This window comes from Oncorhynchus keta, chromosome 23, assembly GCF_023373465.1.
Source record: "Oncorhynchus keta strain PuntledgeMale-10-30-2019 chromosome 23, Oket_V2, whole genome shotgun sequence".
NCBI classification, from domain to species: Eukaryota; Metazoa; Chordata; class Actinopteri; order Salmoniformes; family Salmonidae; genus Oncorhynchus; species Oncorhynchus keta.
In genome coordinates this window covers 43,448,391-43,473,183 of record NC_068443.1, presented here as the reverse complement: position 1 = coordinate 43,473,183, position 24,793 = coordinate 43,448,391, and the positions used below count along the sequence as shown (strand labels likewise).

Below are 24,793 nucleotides of genomic sequence, written 5' to 3'. Positions count from 1 at the left end.
AGGATAGCGTTTCATCAGTTGGGGTATGTACTTAATAAAATGACAGTAAGCACTTGGGAGCATGTACCTGTGTGCAGATGTATTTTGTTCTTGGATATAGTACTTTCTCTTTCCTTCTTAAAAAGTAAAAAGCAACCAGCCCGTCTCCCCTACTGCTGACCTTAGCAACCTGTCATGATCATTTCCACCAGAGGTCTATCTGTGAAGCCAAAAGGACATTCTACTCCACACGGATTTCCCACTTAAAAAGAGAAAACCCAAGGTCCTGGCACAGGGAGGTACAATGAATGGCCAGAATGAGAAAAGCACCACTCAAAGTAAGTATCCCTGGTTTTGATCAGAACGATAACAAAGCAATTGCACATTTTTCTTACAGGTTAGTCAACCAACTAGTCCTCTGCCTGCCCCGCAGCCACTCCCATTCGTCAATGTGTGGGACGTGTATGCTAAATAATATTTTATGTGAATTTGCTTGAGAACAAAGCCAACCAATACGAAACATCCTCCTTCCTGATTCAAGGAAGGAACATTTCCCTCACAGTGTTGGTCCCAAGTTTCATGAGCTGACATAAAATATCTCAGAAATGTTCCATGCGCACAAAAAGTATATTTCTCTAAAATGTTGTGCACAACTCTGTTTGCATTTCTCCTTTGCCAAGATAATACATCCACCTGACAGGTGTGGCATATCAAAAAACTGATTAAACAGCATGATTAATACACAGGTGCCACTTGTGCTGGGGGCAGTAAAAGGCTACTCTAATGTGCAGTTTTGTCACACAACACAATGCCACAGATGTCTTAAGGCTTGAGGGAGCGTGCAATTGGCATGCTGACTGCAGGAATGTCCACCAGAACTGTTGCCAGAGAATGTAATGTTAATTTCTTTACTATAAGCTGCCTCCAACGTTGTTTTAGAGAATTTGGCAGTACATCCATCTGGCCTCACAACTGCCGACCATGTGTATGGCGTCGTTGTGGGCGAGCGGTTTTCTGATGTCAACAGTGTGAACAGAGTGCTCCATAGTGGTGGTGGGGTTATGGTATGGGCAGGCAGGCAGGCATAAACTATGGACAACAAAAACAATTGAATTTTATTGATGGCAATTTGAATGCACAGAAATACTGTGACGATATCCTGGGGACCATTGTGAGGTCCATTATTTTTAAAGGTATTCCCAGTCATGAAATCCATAGAGTAGGGCCTAATTAATTTATTTAAATAGACTGATTTCCTCATATGAACTGTGACTCTGTAAAATCTTTGAAATTGTCGCATGTTGCGTTTATATTTTTGTTTAGTATAATTTATCGCCTGGTGATGTCGCCACACTCCATCCCACCTAAACAGACGGTATTATTCCAAGCTCATATATACAGTATAAAACACAGTAATATCATGTTTTTTACTGCACTGGACCATAAATATCTAAGGAAGTATCAAGGTTTTGCTCGCCTGAGGTAGAGTATCTCATGATAAGCTGTAGACCACCCTATCTACCTAGAGAGTTTTCATCTGTATTTTTCATAGCTGTCGACAAACCACCACAGACCGATTCTGGGAACTTTAATGCAGGGAAACTTAAATCAGTTTTACCTCATTTCTACTAGCATGTTAAATGTGCAACCATAGAAAAAAAAAACTTTAGACCATCTTCACGCCATACACAGAGATGCGTACAAAGCTCTCCCTCACCCTCCATTTGGCAAATGTGACCATAAATATATCCCCCTGATTCCTGCTGACAAGCAAAAAACTATAGTAGGAAGCACCAGTGACTAGGTCAATAAAAAAGTGGTTAGATGAAGCAGATGCTTAGCTACAGGACTGTTTTGCTAGCACAGACTGGAAAATGTTCTGGAATTGGAATTCTACCAATGGCATTGAGGAGTAACTATCAGTCACTTGATACATCAATAAGTGCATCGATAACGTCGTCCCCACATTGACTGTCCATATATACCCCAACCAGAAGCCATGGATTGCAGGCAACATCCGCACTGAGCTCTTTGCCGCTTTCAAAGAGCGGGACTCAAACCCAAAAACTTATAAGAAATCCCATGCCCTACGATGAACCATCAAACAGGCAAAGGGTCAATGGGGGCTAAGATCGAATCGTACTACACCGGCTCCGATGCTCGTCGGATGTGGCAGGGCTTGCAAACTATTACAGACTACAAAGGGAAGCACAGCCGAGAGCTGACCAGTGACACGAGCCTACCAGATGAGCTAAATTACTTCTATGCTCACTTCGAGGCGAATAACACTGAAACATGCACGAGAGCACCAGCTGTTCCAGACGACTGTGTGATCATGCACTGCGCAGCCGATGTGAGTAAGACCTTTAACCTCTCTGGGATATGTGGGACGCTAGCTTCCCACCTGGCCAAAAGCCAGGGAAAATGCAGAGCGCAAAATTGAAATAAATTACTATAAAAATCTAAATTTCATTAAATGACACATGCAAGACCGCAAATTAAAGCTACACTTGCTGTGAATCCAGCCAACATGTCAGATTTCAAAAAAGCTTTTCGGCGAAAGCAAACAATGCTATTATCTGAGGATAGCACCTCCGTAAACAAAGAGAGAAACCATATTTCAACCCTGCAGGCGCGACACAAAACGCATAAATAAAAATATAATTAATTACTTACCTGTGACAAGCTTCTTTTGTTGGCACTCCAATATGTCCCATAAACATCACAAATGGTCCTTTTGTTCGATTAATTCCATCGCTATATATCCAAAATGTCCATTTATTTGGCGCTAATTGATAAAATTGAAGTCGGGATAATCTGTGTTCAATACAGGAGTAAAACAAACTGTAGCTAGCTTTCTGGTCACATGCCTCCATCTAACAGTACACTTCAAGTGACCCTCGTTCAAGATGGCCGTACTTCTTCATAACACAAAGGAAAAACCTCAACCAATTTCTAAAAACTGTTGACATCCAGTGGAAGCGATAGGAACTGCAAGGTCCCTTAGAAATCTGGATTCCCGATGAAAACCCATCGAAAAGAAAGTGACCTTAAAAAAAAATCTGAATGGTTTTTCCTCCGGGTTTTACATGCTAAATAAGTTCTGTTATACTCACAGACATAATCCAAACAGTTTTAGAAACTTCAAAGTGTTTTCTATCCAAATATACTAATAATATGCATATCTTATCTTCTGGTGATGAGTAGCAGGCAGTTGAATTTGGGCATGCATTTCATCCGGGCGTGAAAACACTGCCCCGTCACCAAGAAGTTAAAAAGGTCAACATTCACAAGGCCGGAGGGCCAGACGGATTACCAGGACGTGTACTCCGAACATGGCCTGACAAACTGGAAAGTGTCTTCACTGATATTTTCAACTTCTCCCTGTCTGAGTCTGTAATACCAACATGTTTCAAGTAGACCACCATAGTCCCAGTGCCCAAGAACACTAAAGTAACCTGCCTAAATGACTACCGACCCGTAGCACTCACGCCCATAGCCATGAAGTGCTTTGAAAGGCTGGTCATGGCTCACATTAACACCATTATACCAGAAACCCTAGGCCCACTCCAATTTGCATACCGCCCCAACAGCTCTACAGATGATGCAATTTCTATTGCACTCCACACTGCCCTTTCACACCTGGCCAAAAAGAACACCTATGTGAGAATGATATTCATTGATTACAGCTCAGCGTTCAACACCATAGTGCCATCAAAGTTTAAGTAGTGCCCTCTAAGCTAAGGACACTGGGACTAAACACCTCCTTCTGCAACTTGATCCTGGACTTACTGATGGGCCACCCCCTGGTGGTAAAGGTATGTAACAACACATCCGCCATGCTGGTCCTCAACACAGGGGCCCTTCAAAGGTGTGTGCTCAGTCCCTCCTGTACTCCCTGTTCATTCATGACAGAATGGCCAGGCACGACTCCAACACCATCATTAAGTTTGCCGATGACACAACAGTGGTAGGCCTGATCCACAATGATGAGACAGCATATAGGGAGGAGGTCAGGACAACAACCTCTCCCTCAACTTGATCAAGACTAAAGATATAATTGTGGACTACAGGAAAAGGAGGACCAAGCACGCCCCCATTCTCATCTACGGGGCTGTAGTGGAGCTGTTGGAGAACATCAACTGTCCACATCACCAACAAACAAACATGGTCCAAGCACACCAAGACAGTCGTGAAGAGGGCACGACAAACCTATTCCTCCTCAGGAGACTGAAAAGATTTGGCAATGGTCCTCAGATCCTCATAAGGTGTTACAGCTGCACCATTGAGATCATCCTGACTGGTTGCATCACTGCCTGGTATGGCAACTGCTCTGCATCTGACCGCAAGGCACTACAGAGGGTAGTGTGTACGGCCCAGTACATCACCAGGGCCAAGCTTCATGCCATCCAGGACCTCTATACCAGCGGTGTCAGAGGAAGGCCGTAAAAATTGTTCAAGACTGCAGCCACCCTACCGTGCAGCCACCCTACCGCACGGCAAGCAGAAGTGGCTTCTAAACAGCTTCTTAACTGACTTGCCTAGTTAAATGAAGGGTAATAAATGTACCTCAATTACCTTGACTAACTGGTACCCCCTGTATATAGCCTCCACATTGACTCTGTACCGGTACCCCCTGTATATAGCCGCGCTATTGTTATTTTACCGCTGCTCTTTAATTATGTTTTACGTTTTTTGTATTTTTCTTAAACCTGCACTGTTGGTTACGGGCTTGTTAGTAAGCTGTTCACTGTAAGGTATTCGGCGCATGTGACAAATAACTTTTGATTTGAGTCTACCTGTTGACCCAGCGAGCCATATGACCAGCCAAGGGAGCCAACCTGCAGTACAATTCCCAGAATCCATCAACTACGTGCGTACGCAAGTGTATCCCACCTAGGGACCGGCCCAGCTAGGGACTATTTATTGGCCCGGCAGCTGGGCCTTATTAGCCTCTTAGAATCAGGTGAACTAGATTAGGGTTGGAGAGTCCTGAATAAAAGTGATACCAAAGAAATGTTAGTGGTCAAACATGCATTTAGTTTGTTTAAGGATATTTTGTATAATGTCAAGTGCACTTTATTTTACCTGTAGAAGACCACAACATAAAATTAATTATTTCAGTTTTTACCTCAAAATTCCACTCAAAAGCAAATGAAATTGCAAAAAAGTATAAAAAGTCAAAATAAAAGTATAAACCATTTCAAATTCCTTATATTAAGCAAACCAGACGGCACAATTTAATTTTAATTTTTTTATTGACGGATATCCAGGGGCACACTCCAACACTCAGACATAATTTACAAACGAAGCATTTGTGTTTAGTGTGTCAGCCAGATCAGTGGCAGTATGATCAGGGATGGTCTCTTGATAAGTGTGTGAATTCGACCATTTTCCTGTCAAAATGTAGCGAGTACTTTTGGGTACCAGGGAAAATGTAAGGAGTAAAAAGTACATACTTTTCTTTAGGAATGTAGTGAAGTAAAAGTAAAAGCTGTCAAAAATATAAATAGTAAAGTAAGGTACAGATACCCCAAAAAACTACTTAGGTAGTATTATAAAATATTTTTACTTAAGTACTTTACACCACTGCTTTTAGCTTAACATTGACCTAGGAGTAAATTCTGTATTCCAGAAGTGTTAAATACAAGCCATCAGTTTACATTTAACAGTGACCTAATGTAAAAATGTAATTCTAATGTCGAATTCTAATGTTGTCACGTTCTGTCCATCGTTCGTATGTGTTTTCCTTGTTTTAGTGTTGGTCAGGACGTGAGCTGGGTGGGCATTCTATGTTGTGTGTCTGGTTTGTCTATTTCTATGTTTGGCCTGATATGGTTCTCAATCAGAGGCAGGTGTTAGTCATTGTCTCTGATTGGGAACCATATTTCAGTAGCCTGTTTTGTGTTGAGTTTTGTGGGTGATTGTTCCTGTCTCTGTGTTTGCACCAGATAGGACTGTTTAGGTTTTCACTTTTCTTGTTTTGTTTAGTCTGTTCATGTATAGTGTCTTCATTAAAAACATGAATAACCACCACGCTGCATTTTGGTCCGCCTCTCTTTCACCAGAAGAAAACCCTTACAAATGTGTTAAATACAACACCAGGTCCGTGTTAAATGTTATTGTGTTCACTGATGGCATGTATTTAACATTTCTGGATACAGCACTTTAGGTCAGTGTTGAGGTAAAAGTGTTCACTGATTGCTACCATTCAAAAGTACGTAGACAGTAATTTCTATGCTTTATTACAGGCGATAGGTTCGGTATTCAGCTTTCTGTATCAGAAAGTTGGCTGGCCCTCTCTGAAGTCTCGTAGATCGATGCATTGCACTCTTCTTGTTTATAAAGCCCTCCTGCATAAACGTCCGCCGTAGCTTACTTCATTGATAACTTACAGAAGTACGAGATACCAGACCCGGTTTCAGGGGTGGCTGACTCCGGAGATCCCTTCGATCTCCACTGAGTTAGGTGAATCTGCTTTTAGGTTTTTTGCTCCTTACTTGTGGAATGATCTCCAAGGCCCTCTAAACTTGGATGAATTGGTGCCTCAAGGGTAAGATGACATACAGTTGGTAGTGTTAGAGTTCCCTTTGTCACAGACATCTGACAAGAGTCACAAGGGAGATAGAGAAAAGCATATATGCAGTGATTTTCATATTACAGCAAAAGGAACAAAGATTCACCTCAGCCCAACAGGCATTTCAAGATGTGTAAAAGTAATTTGGCTAGGAAGTCCCCCTTTGAAAAATCCTGCCGACAGGAACTCGGCTGGGCCAAAAAACAAGGACAGTTTCTCCCACAGGGGAATTTCAGCTACACCTTTCAAAGACAGAGATGTAGCGCTTGTTGAGATGAACCGTGCATCACCAGCACCTCGACACTGAGGGAATGAGGTGTCCATTTTAAGACAGGCCCAGTCTTAGCAGGAGTTGAGACTAGACAGCTCCTGCTGAGACCGAGGCTGTCCTAATAGGGACACTGTAAGCAGTAGCAGTAGCAGGGTAAAATAAATGAGAAAGCCAAGCCAGTAAAAAAGTATGTTAAAATGTATGTTACAAACTATGTTGTGAAATGTGTATTGTTTGCTCTATAACACATCCTTTCACACGCCACCGTGATACTCAATAAGGCTGTGACAACAAAAAGGAAACAGTCGGAATGAACAGTGTCGGAATGAACTCAACAACACATACGTTTGTTTCATCAACGAAAACAGCGAGCAAAAAACATTCAGTGAAATCCACAAAGCAAGTATTGCATGTAACAAACAGTTGTATGACCTGCAGCATGGTCAAGTTAATATTTTTGACAACTGCTGATTTAGAACCACCGAGATACCACAAGTCAGCAAAAAGACAACAGGAGCCCTGCCTCTGCTATTCCATCACCCTTTCAACTTAAACATCATCAAATCAACAAGGCTATATGCTCTTAATTTAATACACTGAAAACAAACGTAAAGATACCAAAACAATTTATCAGTGTTGCTAAATATAACGTGGCTGTCCATGGTACTGATTTCTGTCTGTGTGTGTGCATGGTGCGCAAGTAAACACATTTTTTTTTGACTCACAGTACTTGTAGACTAGTTGAACGCCAATGCCATCCTCCTGGTCTTTCACGTGGGCTAAACGGTCTATGGCTCTGTCATAAAGCATCATTTTAGTTTTTGATGTCATAGGCTACCTAGCTAAAGTGATTGGTAGCCTAACTTCCTCGCATGGGCAACAATGAACCAGCTAAGTTAGCTAGCTAACTAACATGAGCCTACTAGGCTACATCTAGGCTACATATTGAACTTCAATTGTCCCAGGCCAGTGGCACAATATATGAATGTATGGTTAGATCAGAATCGCCGCCATAATCCTTTGCCTGTAGAGAGAATTAAGTCAAAGCCACAAGTCCAAATCCCCATCTCCATCCATGGCTTAGGAAAGGGTTGAGTTAGCAAGCTAGCCACTGCAGGACATCAACACAAACAGACAAGTTTTTCTGACAATGACGACATTTACCTTAGGATGTGATTGGATTGGTTTGAAGCGAAATCTAAACCCCTTGGGACGAGTTTTGCTACGACCAGGACAGCCCAGAGTTGAGCGTTTGTCTGATTGTCTAATTCTTTCATAATTGTTTTATCAAGGGAGGCCAAATGCTTGCTGGCATCAATCAATCAAATGCTCCAGCGACAACATGTCATACATACTCTTTTGTTCCAGACAGCATCAGATACACGGGCTACACATACTGAGACAGAGGGGGCGCTGTTTCCCTCCATTCGATGATTTCTCCAGTGAGATTTAGCCACTTGCAAATTGGGAAAATTATGAAAACACAGAGACCCAAATATTTGGGGAAGCCTGGCTTCCCTTAGCATCCATGAATACACACCACTGACAGTAAGGGAACAACCAATATGATTCAGTCTGGAACAAGCTGAGCCTAATTTGCTCCAGTGCAAACAATGATGTTTCCACAGGGTATTATGTGTAAACAATCTGTGCCTCTCTCTTTCGCTCACTCCTCTCGCTCTTCCCTCCATCTCTCCCCCTCTCTGCAGTTTGAATATAAGTCTCTAATGGAGGAAATAAATTGTCTTTAAGCCCTCTTTGCAGCAGCTTCAAAGCAGCAGTTAATCAGGGACACAATCATGTTGTTTATTTTTACAGGATTGGCATTGTCATCCGATTACAATCAGGTATAGGCAGTAAATACTGAACTCACATGGGTCTAAGGTACTGTTGACGTTGGCCTTGTAAATATCATATACATTAGAATTGTGGATGAATATGATTGATGCAATAATCATAGTGTAAATGCTTGTGAGTGCATACAGATATGATTTACCTTTAGTCTGTTTCTTATTTCTCTGGTAGGCCAGATTTGAGTGTGTCTGTTTCAGTAACCAATTTTAAACGTTCATTTTGCCAATGCAAAATATACACTGCTCAAAAAAAATGAAGGGAACACTTAAACAACACAATGTAACTCCAAGTCAATCACACTTCTGTGAAATCAAACTGTCCAGTTAGGAAGCAACACTGATTGACAATAAATATCACATGCTGTTGTGCAAATGGAATAGACAACTGGTGGAAATTATAGGCAATTAGCAAGACACCCCCAATAAAGGAGTGGTTCTGTAGGTGGTGACCACAGACCACTTCTCAGTTCCTATGCATCCTGTTTTGGTCACTTTTGAATGATGGCGGTGCTTTCCCTCTAGTGGTAGCATGAGACGGAGTCTACAACCCACACAAGTGGCTCAGGTAGTGCAGCTCATCCAGGATGGGACATCAATGCGAGCTGTGGCAAGAAAAGTTTGCTGTGTCTGTCAGCGTAGTGTCCAGAGCATGGCGGCGCTACCAGGAGAGAGGCCAGTACATCAGGAGACGTAGAGGAGGCCGTAGGAGGGCAACAAACCAGCAGCAGGACCGCTACCTCCACCTTTGTGCAAGGAGGAGCAGGAGGAGCACTGCCAGACCCCTGCAAAATGACCTCCAGCAGGCCACAAATGTGCATGTGTCTGCTCAAACGGTCAGAAACAGACTCCATGAGGGTGGTATGAGGGCCCGACGTCCACAGGTGGGGGTTGTGCTTACAGCCCAACACCGTGCAGGACGTTTGGCATTTGCCAGAGAACACCAAGATAGGCAAATTCGCCACTGCCGCCCTGTGCCCTTCACAGATGAAAGCAGGTTCACACTGAGCACATGTGACAGATGTGACAGAGTCTGGAGATGCCGTGGAGAACGTTCTGCTGCCTGAAACATCCTCCAGCATGACCGGTTTGGCGGTGGGTCAGTCATGGTGTGGGGTGACATTTCTTTGGGGGGCCGCACAGCCCTCCATGTGCTCGCCAGAGGTAGCCTGACTGCCATTAGGTACTGAGATCCTCAGACCCCTTGTGAGACCATATGCTGGTGCGGTTGGCCCTGGGTTCCTCCTAATGCAAGACTATGCTAGACCTCATGTGGCTGGAGTGTGTCAGCAGTTCCTGCAAGAGGAAGGCATTGATGCTATGGACTGGCCCGCCCGTTTCCCAGACCTGAATCCAATTGAGCACATCTAGGACATCATGTCTCGCTCGGATGCTTTTATTTCGTTTTTGTCAGTGTGTCTCCCAGTGCTGCAACCAGGGGCACATTTTGATTGTTTATATGAATCACATAATGGCTGCCATGGCGCTGTAAGGTAACCTAAACAGAGAGCTCTGCATATTTTGTACATATTTTTAGATGATTGAGTGTCATTGAAGGACTGATGGCAAGTCTGCCTGTTTAGTTTGGCTAAGAACCCTGCTGCATTTAAAATATGCATTTCACTCAGCACCGACTTCTTGATCAATGAGACCTGACTGAATTGTGGATATGGCAAAGAGCTCGTGATGAGGATGACTACTGCTCTGGACTGATGTGTGGTGAGCTTCTTTGCGCAATAGCAGCTTCAAAGGCATTACCCAAGTGGGTGCTACACGTTAGTTGTGGAGGAGAACTAAGTCCAGGCTACGGAGAGGTTGAGCTTAGAACAACATCAGGGCCAGCAAGCCATCACCATCATCATCTGGCATCAACATCATCATCTGGCATCGATTATCTGGCATCACCATCATCATCTGGCATCGATTATCTGGCATCACCATCATCAAATCACATTTACATTACATTTAAGTCATGTAGCAGACGCTCTTATCCAGAGCGACTTACAAATTGGTGCATTCACCTTATGACATCCAGTGGAACAGCCACTTTACAATAGTGCATCTAAATCTTTTAGGGGGGTGAGAAGGATTACTTATCCTATCCTAGGTATTCCTTAAAGAGGTGGGGTTTCAGGTGTCTCCGGAAGGTGGTGATTGACTCCGCTGTCCTGGCGTCGTGAGGGAGTTTGTTCCACCATTGGGGGGCCAGATCACCTCCACTAACCCAAATACGTTGCCAGAAAAAGGCCACTCTAAAGTGTCCAGTTTTGTCACACAATACCAAAGAATTCTCAAGTTTTGAGGGAGCATGCAATTGATATGCTGACTGCAGGAATGTCCACCAGAGCTGATGCCTAAAACGTTGTTTTAGAGAATTTGGCAGTATGTCCAATCTGCCTCACAACCGCAGACCGCATGTAATCACGCCAGCCCAGGACCTCCACATCCGGCATCTTTACCTGCGGGATCGTCTGAGACCAGCCACCCGGACAGCTGATGAAACTGTGGGTTTGTACAAACTGTCAGAAATCATCTCTGCGAAGCTCATCTGCATGCTCGTCATCCTCATCAGGTTCGTGACCTGACTGCAGTTTGGTGTCATAACCGACTTCTCTCCTCCGATGGCCACTGGCACACTGGAGACGTATCCAAGTTTCAACTGTCCCAGGCAGATAGCAGATGGCGCTGTGTGAGTGAGGGGTTTGCTGGTGTCAACAGAGTTCCCCCATGGTGGCGGTGGGGTTATGGTATGGGCAGGCATAAGCTACGGACAATGAACACAATTGCATTTTATCAATGGCAATTTTAATGCACATAGATAACGTGACGAGATCCTGAGGCCCATTGTCGTGCCATTCATCCGTCGCCATCACCTCTTGTTTCAGCATGATAATGCACGGCTCCATGTCGCAAGGATCTGCACAGAATTCCTGGAAGCTGAAAATGTCCATGGCTGCCACAGGGTGGCGACATTGCAGATCTCTGAACCACTGGTGTCCAAAAAGGAGAAGGGTAGGCTGTTGAACAGGTCGAGGCCCAGGACTGACTCTATGGCGAGACACATGAAACTAAACAGCTGGCGAAGCTTTCTCCCCGTATTTAAGAGGTAGCTGGAGGGATCCCACAATGTCAATTTTGGAGTTGGCATAACCACATAGGGCAGTTGAGGGGGTGCCCAAAGGTTGGTGGGAGAAAAACTGTCTATGTCTCTAAGTTAAGCAAAGACACATTAGCTCCTGTGTTGAGGAGGAGTTGCAGGCTGTCCAATCATCAGAGTGGATGTTTTAAATGCCACATGTCCAGAGCTGACATTGTGAATGATTGTGGTTGGTTATTGGGGAACATACCATTGTTGTCTATCATCTTGGGTAGACCTGCAGACTTTAACGGCGACCAACTGCGTTGTTGTCACAGAAGTTGACAGAGTTTTGAAATCAGTGGAATGGCTGGCTTGCTTGCTAATGTTACTTGTATTATCTGTGTAGTAATTATTCGTATCTCAGAAATCTATTTGCATTGCTAGTCTAATGTTAGCTAGGTAGCTAATATTGAACCGAGTTGGTTGGCTTTAGCTACCTGCAAAATCATGTATGGTAGTAACGTTATGAGTTGGGATTATGGTTAATTGTTTAACTAACTATTTACATACGTAAACAAAAGACTCCACTATGGATTTAACCATTCCACTGTACCGTTTACACCTTTTGTACCCTGTACATGTGACAAATAAACGTAGCTTTTATTTGATATAGTGTGTGTTTACCAGCGATGGTAATATGAAAAACAACATGACTTGTACCAAAGTCAAATTGGGATATAAAGTTAGGCCAACAAGACAGTGTCCAAGTTTAATATAGTGTGTGTTTACCAAATATCAGAATGCCTTGCTTTTATTTGATATAGTGTGTGTTTACCAAATATCAGAATGCCTTGCTTTTATTTGATATAGTGTGTGTTTACCAACTTTAAGAATGCCTTGCTTTTATTTGATATAGTGTGTATTTACCAAATATCAGAATGCCTTGCTTTTATTTGATATAGTGTGTGTTTACCAAATATCAGAATGCCTTGCTTTTATTTTATATAGTGTGTGTTTACCAAATATGAGAATGCCTTGCTTTTATTTGATATAGTGTGTGTTTACCAAATATCAGAATGCCTTGCTTTTATTTGATATAGTGTGTGTTTACCAAACATCAGAATGCCTTGCTTTTATTGCGTAACAACAGAAAGTTATTTTATGTAATTAGCTTGACATTAAGGAATGATCTTGTTGTGAGTTTATTTTCCTGTAATAATTAATAAAAATTTGCTAAAGTTAAGATGTTGTCAGCTATGAAATTGTCATTATTTTAACTGGCTAGCCAGCTAACTTAACATTAGCTAACAAGCTAGAAATGAACCAAAACACTGTTTAGAAAGTTGCTTTTAATTGCCAGGTTTGATAAATTTACATATATAAAATTCATTTTTAAAAGGATGGGTTTATTGGTGTTAAATACAACAGTTATGCTATTTTGGACCACCAGGCTTCTTATGTCATGCAGCCTGTAGTTTTTGTAACGATAACGACAAGTTTGATGTCGGACGACAATAGAATGTTACTACGACAACTGTCTACAGACATATTGATAGATGTAGTATAAACCAGCCTCACTCTGTTTAGCAGATGGCATCACATGTGAATTCTTAAAGAGATGGGTGGGGCTTAAGGCTTAAGAGGGTGTGAACGATGCTTAATGGGCGTAGACAAAGAAGAGCTCTGTAGTAGGTGTACCAAAAAATTCAAGGGTCATTTTCTCAAAAGTGAGGTTACAAGTTTATCAACTTTCAAAGCAGAATTACTTTCCCATTGTTCCTCAAATGCAGTGTATGATATACCAATTTCGAGCTCTGAGTCTCGCCTTTTTATCCAATGTAAAAAACACAATTTCAAATGTTGGTACATAAGACTGAATTGAGCCTGTCAGTCACATGTTTAAAGGAATAGCATGCTAGTAGATACCCATAGACTTCCAGTCATTGCACTAATGCTAGATAGCATTTGGTCGCAAAACTACCTCTAACGTCCTTCATACTGGACACAGAGACATAAAAATGGTATCTACGAATTAATCTGCCAAAATCCCAAAGTATCCCTTTAATATGGCTATCATCTCCCATTGTAATTGTTTTCGGACAGATGTGTGTGAAGGTATAGTATTATAATGGCTGCTTGAAGAGACCGTTTAACTGTCGTTCAATTGGTGTAATACAATACATTTTGGGGTTTGGGGAATGCCAATGTGGTGTGAAAAATTCCCTGCTAATATTTTTGTATGGAATGTGGGAATGTGGAGCTTATTAGCAATAGCATGAATGTCTTAATGACGCCATTTTGTCACACACACAGGTGTAATGTCAAACACATGCATACGCAGGCAGCACACACACACACACACACACACACACACACACACACACACACACACACACACACACACACACACACACACACACACACACACACACACACACACACACACACACACACACACACACACACACACACACACACACACCTCAGCAGTGCTCTCACACCACGGAGAGTGCAGATGGATGCATAAGTAACACACGTGGTGTCAGTGTGGCCAGTTGGCTGACACCGAGCACTTGATATCACGTCACCTTTTCGTATAAAACAATTTCATGCCACAATCCCCCCCGTTTTTCATCCCTCTTTAAAAAGTTTTTCCACATGGCAGCACAATGCTTTGATCCCCTGATTAGGCACCTGCTATGGAGATCTAACTCTTTTCACCTGACCACTCCTGTAATTATACAATTGACTATGAGAGAATTATGGCGCAGATAATAGTTTTCTGTCTCCAAAATGTGCCTAATTATTCATATGCCCAATTATTAATTTGTTGTTTTAATTGCGACAATGACACCCAAAATTATTTTTTTACCCAATATAACAGCACTACCAGAATCCCGTCATATCCTCTTTGAACTGCCTCAGAACATTAAATTGTGTCAGTCCAGTATAAAATGTATTTGTTACTGTGGTTTTCCATTACGAATAGTGGCTTTTGGAGGCATAGGATATTTGGATGTTGACATACCTGTCCAGGTCTGGCACTCTCACAAAGGTAGGTCTCATACTCGATGGCGAAGACGGGTGCGTTGTCATTGATGTCCGTCACTGTGATCAGAATTATGCACTTTCCCACTTGTAATGGGTGCACTGAAAAAATAAACAAGAGAGAAACAAGTGGTCAATGGAATGTGTTTTGATGGAGGAGAGGAGAGCGACATATTGATACAGGAAAGACAGATGGACATCTGGGTATTAGATGAAAGAGGAGTTGAGTTCAGGTGGTGAGGACAGAGTCTCTTAAGAGAGTAATACATGTTTGGTATCCTGTTACCCTATTTATTAGCTTCCTGTAGGGATGTAAGGATTGGAGAGAAGGAGGAGTGTTTTAAGTGGGATATAAATATCTGGATGGGACAAATGTTGCGTTGTCTGATTACAGCTGTACAGAACCTTTGGGAAGAATTAAACTTGGTTAAGCTTCTCTCCTGTCCTTGGGTTATTTACTCTGAAAAGTAAGAACCTAACACCATTGACTGACAAATTCACCACACACCTGTATCTGTAAGTGTCTTAAGTTAACTTTATAGAGCTACAGGATCGATTTCAGAGATATAATAGAGTTATAATTTGGCAACAGTGTCCAGGTAAATAAAACCAAAGCATGGATTGTTGTATTACCTTGTAAATAGACTGGGTAAGGGCACCAATAAGTAATTTTCTAATTTGGGTGAACTATCCCTTTAAGAAAACATTCATTTTAAAGCCATCAGAAAACTGTGTAGGAAGTCTGGAAGTTTCCTCATAAAGAGTCAGAGATCGACGACAACTCAGTGGTTTTCATGGCCAGACAACGTACTGTATGTTTGCTTTTTAATTAACAAGCTCATTTTGTCTTGTTCACGTCATCTGAATCTTTACCTTAATATAAATCACGAAACAGGGATAAAAGAGTTTACTCGGCATGCTAAATTCTCCACTGTAGAATCGTTTGAAGGCATAAATATAAATAGAGGTATTTTAAATCAGACTCATTAGAATAGTTGATCATACTTTTTTATATCTCATTTGCAACTTCCTACAAACTTTGTGTATAGTATAATGACCTATGGACCCATTCTGTACGAGATGCATGATAATGTACAGTGGGGCAAAAAACTATTTAGTCAGCCACCAATTGTGCAAGTTCTCCCACTTAAAAAGATGAGAGAGGCCTGTAATTTTCATCATAGGTACACTTCAACTATGACAGACAAAATGAGAAAAAAATCCAGAAAATCACATTATAGGATTTTTAATGAATTTATTTGCAAATTATGGTGGAAAATAAGTATTTGGTCAATAACAAAAGTTTATCTCAATACTTTGTTATATACCCTTTCTTGGCAATGACAGAGGTCAAACGTTTCTGTAAGTCTTCACAAGGTTTTCACACACGGTTTCTGGTATTTTGGCCCATTCCTCCATGCAGATCTCCTCGAGAGCAAAGGGAGTCGAAAAGCAAACACAGAAGGCTATTGTGATCTGTGTAGTAATATGATTCGGATCACAGAGCCAGTTGCATTGCTAGTTCTAGCTTAATGTTAACTAGCTAGCTAGACTTGAACCTGGTTGGTTAGCTACCTGTAGATTCATGCAAGGTAGTAACGTTATGATTTAGGATTATTATTCATTGTTTAGCTAGCTAGCTACATGTCTAAACAAAAGACTCGCTATCTACGCAAGGAACTATACTTAACAATAACATTAACAATTTAACTATAACATTGGGGTCCCACAAAGATCAATATGAGGCCCCCTTCTGTTTATCATCTATATAAATTATCTCCCACTTGCTTGCCAACAAGTTAACATGCAGATGTATGCAGACGATACAGTTCTGTATGTACACTCAAAGAATAGACAATTGGTTGTTAACAAGTTAACTGAAGCTATGGTACATTTTTCTAAATGGATTACATATGATTTTAAATATCGACAAGACTGTATGTACTTCTCTAAGAAATCCATTGCTTCTTCCCAACGAGCTGTTCTTGTTCATGGGTAGAATCTGACATGTGTGTCTAACTTCAGGTATCTTGGTGTCATTTTAGACTCCAAACATCTGAAGATTATCACGTTAAGATTGTATTATCCAACTTTAGGTTTATAAGATCTTTCCTTAATCTGGAGGCCGCCAAACTATATATGCATTCAATAATCTACTCACATTTGAGATATTGACTCACATGCTGGTCACAAGCAGAAGCAACTATTCTGAAACCAATTTAATCACTCTACAAACAAACACTTAAGATTTCATATAACAAACCAAATAGTTACCACCATTGTCAAATCATTTACAAACATTATTTATTTAGTCTGGAATGCTTTAAGCAGTATGTAGATGCAAGCCTTGTCAATTTAAGATCTTGCATGGTCTTGCCACTACACCCCTATGGCGGCATATCATGCTCAAGAAAAGCACCTCCAGAATAACAAGGGCAATAACTAGAGGGGATTGCATTGTCCCTTTTAAACACAGTAAAATGGGCCAATCGGCCTTCCCTGACACAAGTACATTTTCTAACATTTGCTTACAGACAGATTATTCCACTGTATCATAATTCCAGTGGGTGATACGTTTACATACACTAAGTTGACTGTGCCTTTAAACAGCTTGGAAAAATTCCAGAAAATGATGTCATTTAGAAGCTTCTGATAGGCTAATTGACATCATTTGAGTCAATTGGAGGTGTACCTGTGGATGTATTTCAAGGCCTACCTTCAAACTCTGTGCCTCTATGCTTGACATCATGGGAAAATCAAAAGAAATCAGCCAAGACCTCAGAAAAAAATGGTAGACCTCCACAAGTCTGGTTCATCCTTGGGAGCAATTTCCAAATGCCTGAAGGTACCACGTTCATCTGTGCAAACAATAGTATGCAAGTATAAACACCATGTGACCAAGCAACCGTCATACCACTCAGGAAGGAGATGCGATCTGAACGTACTTTGGTGCAAAAAGTGCAAATAAAATCCCAGAACAACAGCAAAGGACCTTGTGAAGATACTGGAGGAAACAGGTACAAAAGTATCTATATCCACAGTAAAACGAGTCCTATATTGACATAACCTGAAAGGCCGCTCACCAAGAAAGAAACCACTGCTCTAAAACCACCATATAAAAGCCAGACTACGTTATGCAAATAACACAAGATCGTACATTTTGGAGAAATGTCCTCTGGTCTGATGAAACAAAAATAGAACTGTTTGGCCATAATGAACATCGTTATGTCTGGAGGGCAAAGGGGGATGCTTGCAAGCCGAAGAACACCATCCCAACCGTGAAGTACGGGGGTGGCAGCATCATGTTGTGTGGGTGCTTTGCTGCAGGAGGGGCTGGTGCACCTCGCAAAAAAGATGGCTGCATGAGGTGGGAAAATAACATGGATATATTGAAGCAACATCTCAAGACATCAGTCAGGAAGTTAAAGCTTGGGTCTTCCAAATGGACAATGACCCCAAGCAGACTTCCAAAGTTGTAGCAAAATGGCTTAAGGACAGCAAAGTCAAGGTATTGGAGTGACCGTCACAAAGCCCTGACCTCAATCCTATCGAAAAATTATGGGCAGAACTGAAAAAACGTGTGCGAGCAAGGAGGCCTACAAACCTGACTCAGTTACACCAGCTCTGTCAGGAGGAAATTCACCCAGAAGCTTATGGAAGGGTATCCGAAACACTTGACCCAAGTTAAACAATTTAAAGGCAATGCTACCAAATACTAATTGAGTGTATGTGTATGTAAACTTCTGACACACAGGGAATGTGATGAAAGTAATAAATGCTGGAAAAAAATCATTCCTATTTTTCTGATATTTCACATTATGAACATAAAGTGGTGATCCTAACTGACCTAGACAGGGAATTTTTACTAGGATTAAATGTAAAGAATTGTGAAAAACTGAGTTCAAATGTATTTGGCCAAGGTGAATGTAAACTTCCGACTTCAACTGTATGTTTCACTGTCTTTTAGCCAGGTAAAAACTGACGGTCTTTTCTTTTTATCCCACTAAGCCTTTACAATTATAACTAGCTAAACTTATTTCACCACTTAGCATAATTATATACACGTTTAAATTCTATTTATTGCAATATGTGTTTGCAAATGTACCATTAAAAAGTACCATGCTGATTGAATGTCCATATAGCTGTACCATGATATTTGCATTGCGACTGAGTCAACCTCCAATTGTCCTACAATATTACACCCACTAAATCCTCCCCCCACCCCAAGTTGGGTTGTCGTTCCAGGGCCTGACAGACCACCTCTGTAGACATGGATCCTAAGTCCTTTGAGAGATTGGAACCCATCCTTTGAAAATAACACATAGTGAAACCTACAGAACAGAACCAGATTAACTCTTTAGCCCCTGTTGTACAGCCGTGGTCAAAAGTTTTGAGAATGTAGTTTGCTGCTTCAGTGTCTTTAGACATTTTTGTCAGATGTTACTATGGAATACTGAAGTATAATTACCTAGAATTTCATAAGCGTCAAAAGCTTTTATTGACAATTGCATGAAGTTGATGCAGAGAGTCAATATTTGCAGTGTTGACCTCTAAAAATCCGCCCCGAAATGCTGTCAATTAACTTCTGGGTCACATCCTGACTGATGGCAGCCCATTCTTGCATAATCCATGCTTTGAGTTTGTCAGAATTTGTGGGTTTTTGTTTTGTCTACCCACCTATTGAGGATTGACCACAAGTTCTCAATGGGATTAAGGTCTGGGGAGTTTCCTGGCCATGGACCCAAAATATCAATGTTTTGTTCCCCGAGCCACTTAGTTATCACTTTTGCCTTATGGCAAGGTGCTCCATCATGCTGGAAAAGGCATTGTTCGTCACCAAACTGTTCCTGGATGGTTGGGAGAAGTTGCTCTCGGTGGATGTGTTGATACCATTCTTTATTCATGGCTGTGTTCTCAGGCAAAATTGTGAGTGAGCCCACTCCATTGGCTGAGAAGCAACCCCACACATGAATGGTCTCAGGATGCTTTACTGTTGGCATGACAAAGGACTGGTGGTAGCGCTCACCTTGTCTTCTCCAGACAAGCTTTTTTTTTGTCAGGATGCCCCGAACAATCGGAAGGGAATACATTAGAGAAAACGACTCAGCAGTCCAATCCCTGTACATTTTGCAGAATATCATTCTGACCCTGAATGATATTCTTTGCTGCTCTTCTTGACACCAGGCTATCTTCCAAGTCTTCGCCTCACTGTGCATGCAGATGCACTCACACCTGCCTGCTGCCATTCCTGAGGAAGCTCTATAAAGGTGAAGCCCTGATCCCGCAGCTGATTCAACAGTCCTGGCGCTTGCTGGACTTTCTTGGGCACCCTGAAGACTTCTTCACAACAATTGAACCACTCTCCTTGAAGTTCTTGATGATCTGATAAATGGTTGCTTTAGGTGCAATGTTACTGACAGCAATATCCTTGCCTGTGAATCCCTTTTTGTGCAAACCAATGATGACGGCATGTGTTTCCTTGCAGGTAACCATGATTGACAGAGGAATGATTCCAAGCACCACCCTCCTTTTGAAGCTTCCATTCTGTTATTCAACTCAATCAGCATGACAGAGTGATCTCCAGCCTTGTCCTCGTAAACACTCACACCTGTGTTAACGAGAGAATCACTGACATAATGTCAGCTGGTCCTTTTGTGGCAGGGCTGAAATGCAGTGGAAATGTTTTCTGGGGATTCCGTTCATTTGCATGGCAAAGAGGGACTTTGCAATTAATTCATATTCATCTGATCAATCTTCATAACATTCTGGAGTATATGCAAATTGCCATCATACAAAATGAGGCAGCAGACTTCGTGAAAAATAATATTTGTGTCATTCTCAAAACTTTTGAACACGACAGTATTATATGTAGTTGTAAAAATATATACAATACCATTCAAAAGTTTGGACACACCCATATTCACTCAAGTGTTTGTCTTTATTGTTACTAGTTTCTACATTGTTGAATAATAGTGAACACATCACAACTATGAAATAACACATCATGTAGTAACCAAAAAAGGGTTAAATGATTCAAAATATATGTTATATTTTCAACCCTTTGCCCTAATACAGCTTTGCACACTCTTGAAATTCTCTCTTCCAGCTTCACGAGGTAGTCACCTAGAATGCATTTCAATTAACAGGTGTGCCTTGTTAAAAGTTAATATGTGGAATTTAATGCTAAACACTTAACGCATTTGAGACAATCAGTTGTGTTGTGACAAGGTAGGGGCGATATACAGAAGATAGCCCTATTTGATAAAAAAAAAGCTTAAATAAGCAAAGAGTAACGGTAGTCCATCATTACTTTAAGACATGAAGGTCAGTCAGTGCACAACATTTCAAGAACTTTGAAAGTTTCTCCAAGTGTAATCGCAAAAACAATCAAGCGCTATGATGAAACTGGCTCTCATGAGGACCAATACAAGAAAGATGTTGCTGCAAAAGTTCATTAGAGTTACCAGCCTCACAAATTGCAGCCCAAATTAATGCTTCAAAGAGTTCAAGTAACAGACACATCCAACATCAACTGTTCAGAGGAGACTGCATGAATCAGGCCTTCATGGTTGATTTGCTGCAAAGAAACCACTACTAGAGGACACTAATAATAAGAAGAGAGTTGCTTGGGCTAAGAAACACAAGCAATGCACATTAGACCAGTGGAAATCTGTCCTTTGGTCTGATGAGTCCAAATTTGAGATTTTTGGTTCCAACCGCCTTGTCTTCGTGAGACGCAGAATCGGTGAACGGATGATCTCTGCATGTGTGGTTCCCACTGAGGGGGGAGGAAGTGTGATGGTGTGGGGGTGCTTTGCTGGTGACACTGTGGGTGATTTATTTAGAATTCAAGGCACACTTAACCAGCATGGCTTCCACAGCATTCTGCAGTGATACGCCATCCCATCTGGCTTGCGCTTAGTGGGACTATCATTTGTTTTTCATCAGGACAATAAGGAGAGTGATGAAGTGCTGCATCAGATGGTTTAGGATGAGTTGGACCGCAGAGTGAAGGATAAGCAGCCAACAAGTGCTCAGCATATGTGGGATCTCCTTCAAGACTGTTGGAAAAGCATTTCAGGTGAAGCTGGTTGAGAGAATGCCAAGAGTAGGCAAAGGGTAGCTACTTCAAAGGATCTTAAATATATTTTGATTTGTTTAACTGTTTTTTGGTTCCTACATATTCCTCCATATGTGTTATTTCATAATTTTGATTATTTACTTGATTATTATTATTCTACAATGTAGAAAATAGTAAAAAAAATAAGAAAACCCTTGAATGAGCAGGTGTGTCCAAACTTTTGACTGTTAGTGTATTTACATTTTAAAAAATTGTGCATGTGTTAATTCTTCCCACAAATAATATGGGCTCTTCCTACGAAGGATTTTTTACCTATAACAAGGACTGGAAGTGCAAAATAAAAATTGGCAAGCAATTACAATTCATTTTACACTGCACCTTGTGATTCCATTCCAGCCTAACATCATTACCCCATAGCAACAGATGTGTGATGCATACCCCACCCCTCCGACACAAATACCTCTACCCCTCTCTCCCCTTCCACCGATAGACTGACCATCAACACCCTACGCACTCATTCATACATACACACAACCACAATCTCAGATGTTTAACAGTTGTTCAATCCCCAAGCCCAACTCAAGAGAATACTTTATGTGTGAATGTGTATATAGTTGTAACTGTTTGAGAAGGCATGCCAAATTGAGCAGGAATGGAAAGATTTGATTAACCAATGTCTTGTCGTAGCGGATGGAGCTTGGGTACCCCCTTCCCCCCAACACGCGCTGTTCCCCTGTTGTGACCCTTCTCCCCAAGCATCTCTGTTCAGTCAGACCATTTGCTTATTCTGTGCCGCCAGTGCCACAATATGACCCCCTCTCTGATTGTCCAAGTGTGGCCCCCTCCCCATGGATTACTGCAGCCAATTCTGCCAGCACTGCCACTACCTGGTTGGGGGTTCTCCACCGGTATTTCCACCGGCTAGGTATGAGGTCGTCATGGTTGTCATTAGTAGCTTTTAGAAAATGTTTGTATATTGTGCTCTCCCTTTGTTGGACCAACCCTGCTCAGACTCAGACTGTTTGTGTGTCTGCTTGTGTGTTTGTGAGTCTGCTTGGCCATTACAACTGCCCTCTTTCAGTTTGTCCTCTGTGATAAAAAAGCATTTGCCACAATATCATTCCAACAGTCTCTCTCTTTCTCCTTCTCGCTGTCCTTACTTTGGGTCAGTTCTGCACGTTGTGGCTGCATAATGAAGAGGATATGACAACAATGATTTAGATTTATTTAGGCTGCAGGGGAGATCAAATGTTTTTCGTTCGATTAAAGAAACAGGGGTACACTTTGAGAATCCGTAGGCGAGTGAGTAAACTCCCACTGCAATCCGTTCTTCTTCCTAAAGTGCAATCATTGGAAAATAAAATGTATGACCTATGATTAAGATTATCATACCAATGGGACATCAAAAACTGTAACATCTTATGTTTCACTGAGACGTGGCTGAACGACGATACGGACAATATAGAGCTAAAGGGATGTTCCATGCACCGGCAGAACAGAGATGCTACCTCTGGTAAGTCGAGGGGTGGGGGAGTGTCGATTTGTCAACAACAGCTGGTGCGCAATGTCTAATATTAAAGAACTCTCGAGGTATTGCTCACCTGAGGTAGAGTATCTTATGATAAGCTGTGCCACAGACCACAGTGGCTACCAAAGGAGTTCTCTTCTATATTATTTGTAGCCCTCTATTTACCACCACAGAACAAAGCTGGCACGGAGACTGCTCTCAACCAATGTCACGCCCTGACCTTAAGAGAGCCTGTTTATTTCTCTATTTGGTTAGGTCAGGGTGTGATTTGGGTGGGAATTCTAGTTTTCTATTTATTTGTTGGCCGGGTATGGTTCCCAATCAGAGGCCGCTATTGTTGTCTCTGATTGGGAATCATACTTAGGCAGCCTGTTTTCCACCTGAGTTTGTGGGATCTTGTTTTTGTTCAGTTACTGTGTAGCAGAATGTTACGTTAGTTTATCTTTTGTTGTTTTTTGGTGTTGATCTAAAATAAAGAAAGACTTTCCACCCTATGCTTTGGTCTCATTCGGATGTAACAGAAGATCCCACCACCAAGTGACCAAGCAGCGTGCCCAGGAGTGGAGGACATCATGGACCTGGGAGAAGGTAATGGTAGGGGACAAGACCCTGCCATGGAAGCAGCGAGAGAGGAACGGCGACGAGATCAGGAATCTTGGACACGAAGCAAGCACGAGAGGCAGCCCCCCAATTTTATTTGGGTGGGGGCACACGGAGTGGTTGGTGTAGCTGAGGGTTGAACCAGAGCCAGTCAGGGAGTCGAGTGCTGAGCTCGACGCAAGATTCCGGAGAGAGGGCCTGGCGTTGAGAGCGCTGCAGAGCGGGCGTGCTGAGGAGCGTGACACCAGTCCATTGTCATGTGCACAGGTTTCACGCATCTGGCCTCGGGTGTGTCGCCGTTCAGGCACCATGTTATGCGGTTTCACGCACCGTGTCTCCAGTGCGCCTTCACAGCCCAGTGCTGGGCTAAAGTGAGCATCCAGCCAGGACGGGTTGTGCCAGCTCTACGCTCCAGACCTCTAGTGCGCCTCCACAGTCCAGTACGTCCTGCGCCTCCTCCCCGCACTCATCCTGAGGTGCGTGTCATCAGCCCGGTGCCACCTGTACCGGGCCCTGCATCAGGCCTCCAGTGCGCCTCCACAGTCCAGAGCTTCCGGCGACAGTACCCAGTCCAGAGGTTCCGGCGACAGTTCCCAGTCCAGACTTCTGGCTAAAGTTCCCAGTCCAGAGCATCCGGCGACAGTTCCCAGCCCGGAGCTTCCGGCAATGGTCCACAGTCCGGAACCTCCTGAGGTGGTCCACAGTCCGGAACCTCCTGAGGCGGTCCACAGTCCGGAACCTCCTGAGGCGGTCCACAGTCCGGAACCTCCTGAGGCGGTC

At 42.4% G+C, this 24,793-nt stretch overlaps 2 protein-coding genes across 3 annotated transcripts in view; one reads left to right on the top strand and one right to left on the bottom strand.

Annotated features, from left to right (window-relative positions):
- The window catches only part of LOC118402460 (protein disulfide-isomerase TMX3), a 435,969-nt gene that overhangs the window by 236,318 nt on the left and 174,858 nt on the right, over positions 1-24,793 (top strand). The window lies entirely within an intron of this gene.
- LOC118402461 (cadherin-7-like) overlaps positions 1-24,793 on the bottom strand; it is a 175,343-nt gene that overhangs the window by 40,067 nt on the left and 110,483 nt on the right. The window contains exon 9 of the mRNA XM_035800677.2: positions 14,785-14,906. Within this exon, the coding sequence (XP_035656570.1) occupies positions 14,785-14,906 (122 nt within the window). The remainder of the gene's footprint in view (positions 1-14,784; positions 14,907-24,793) is intronic.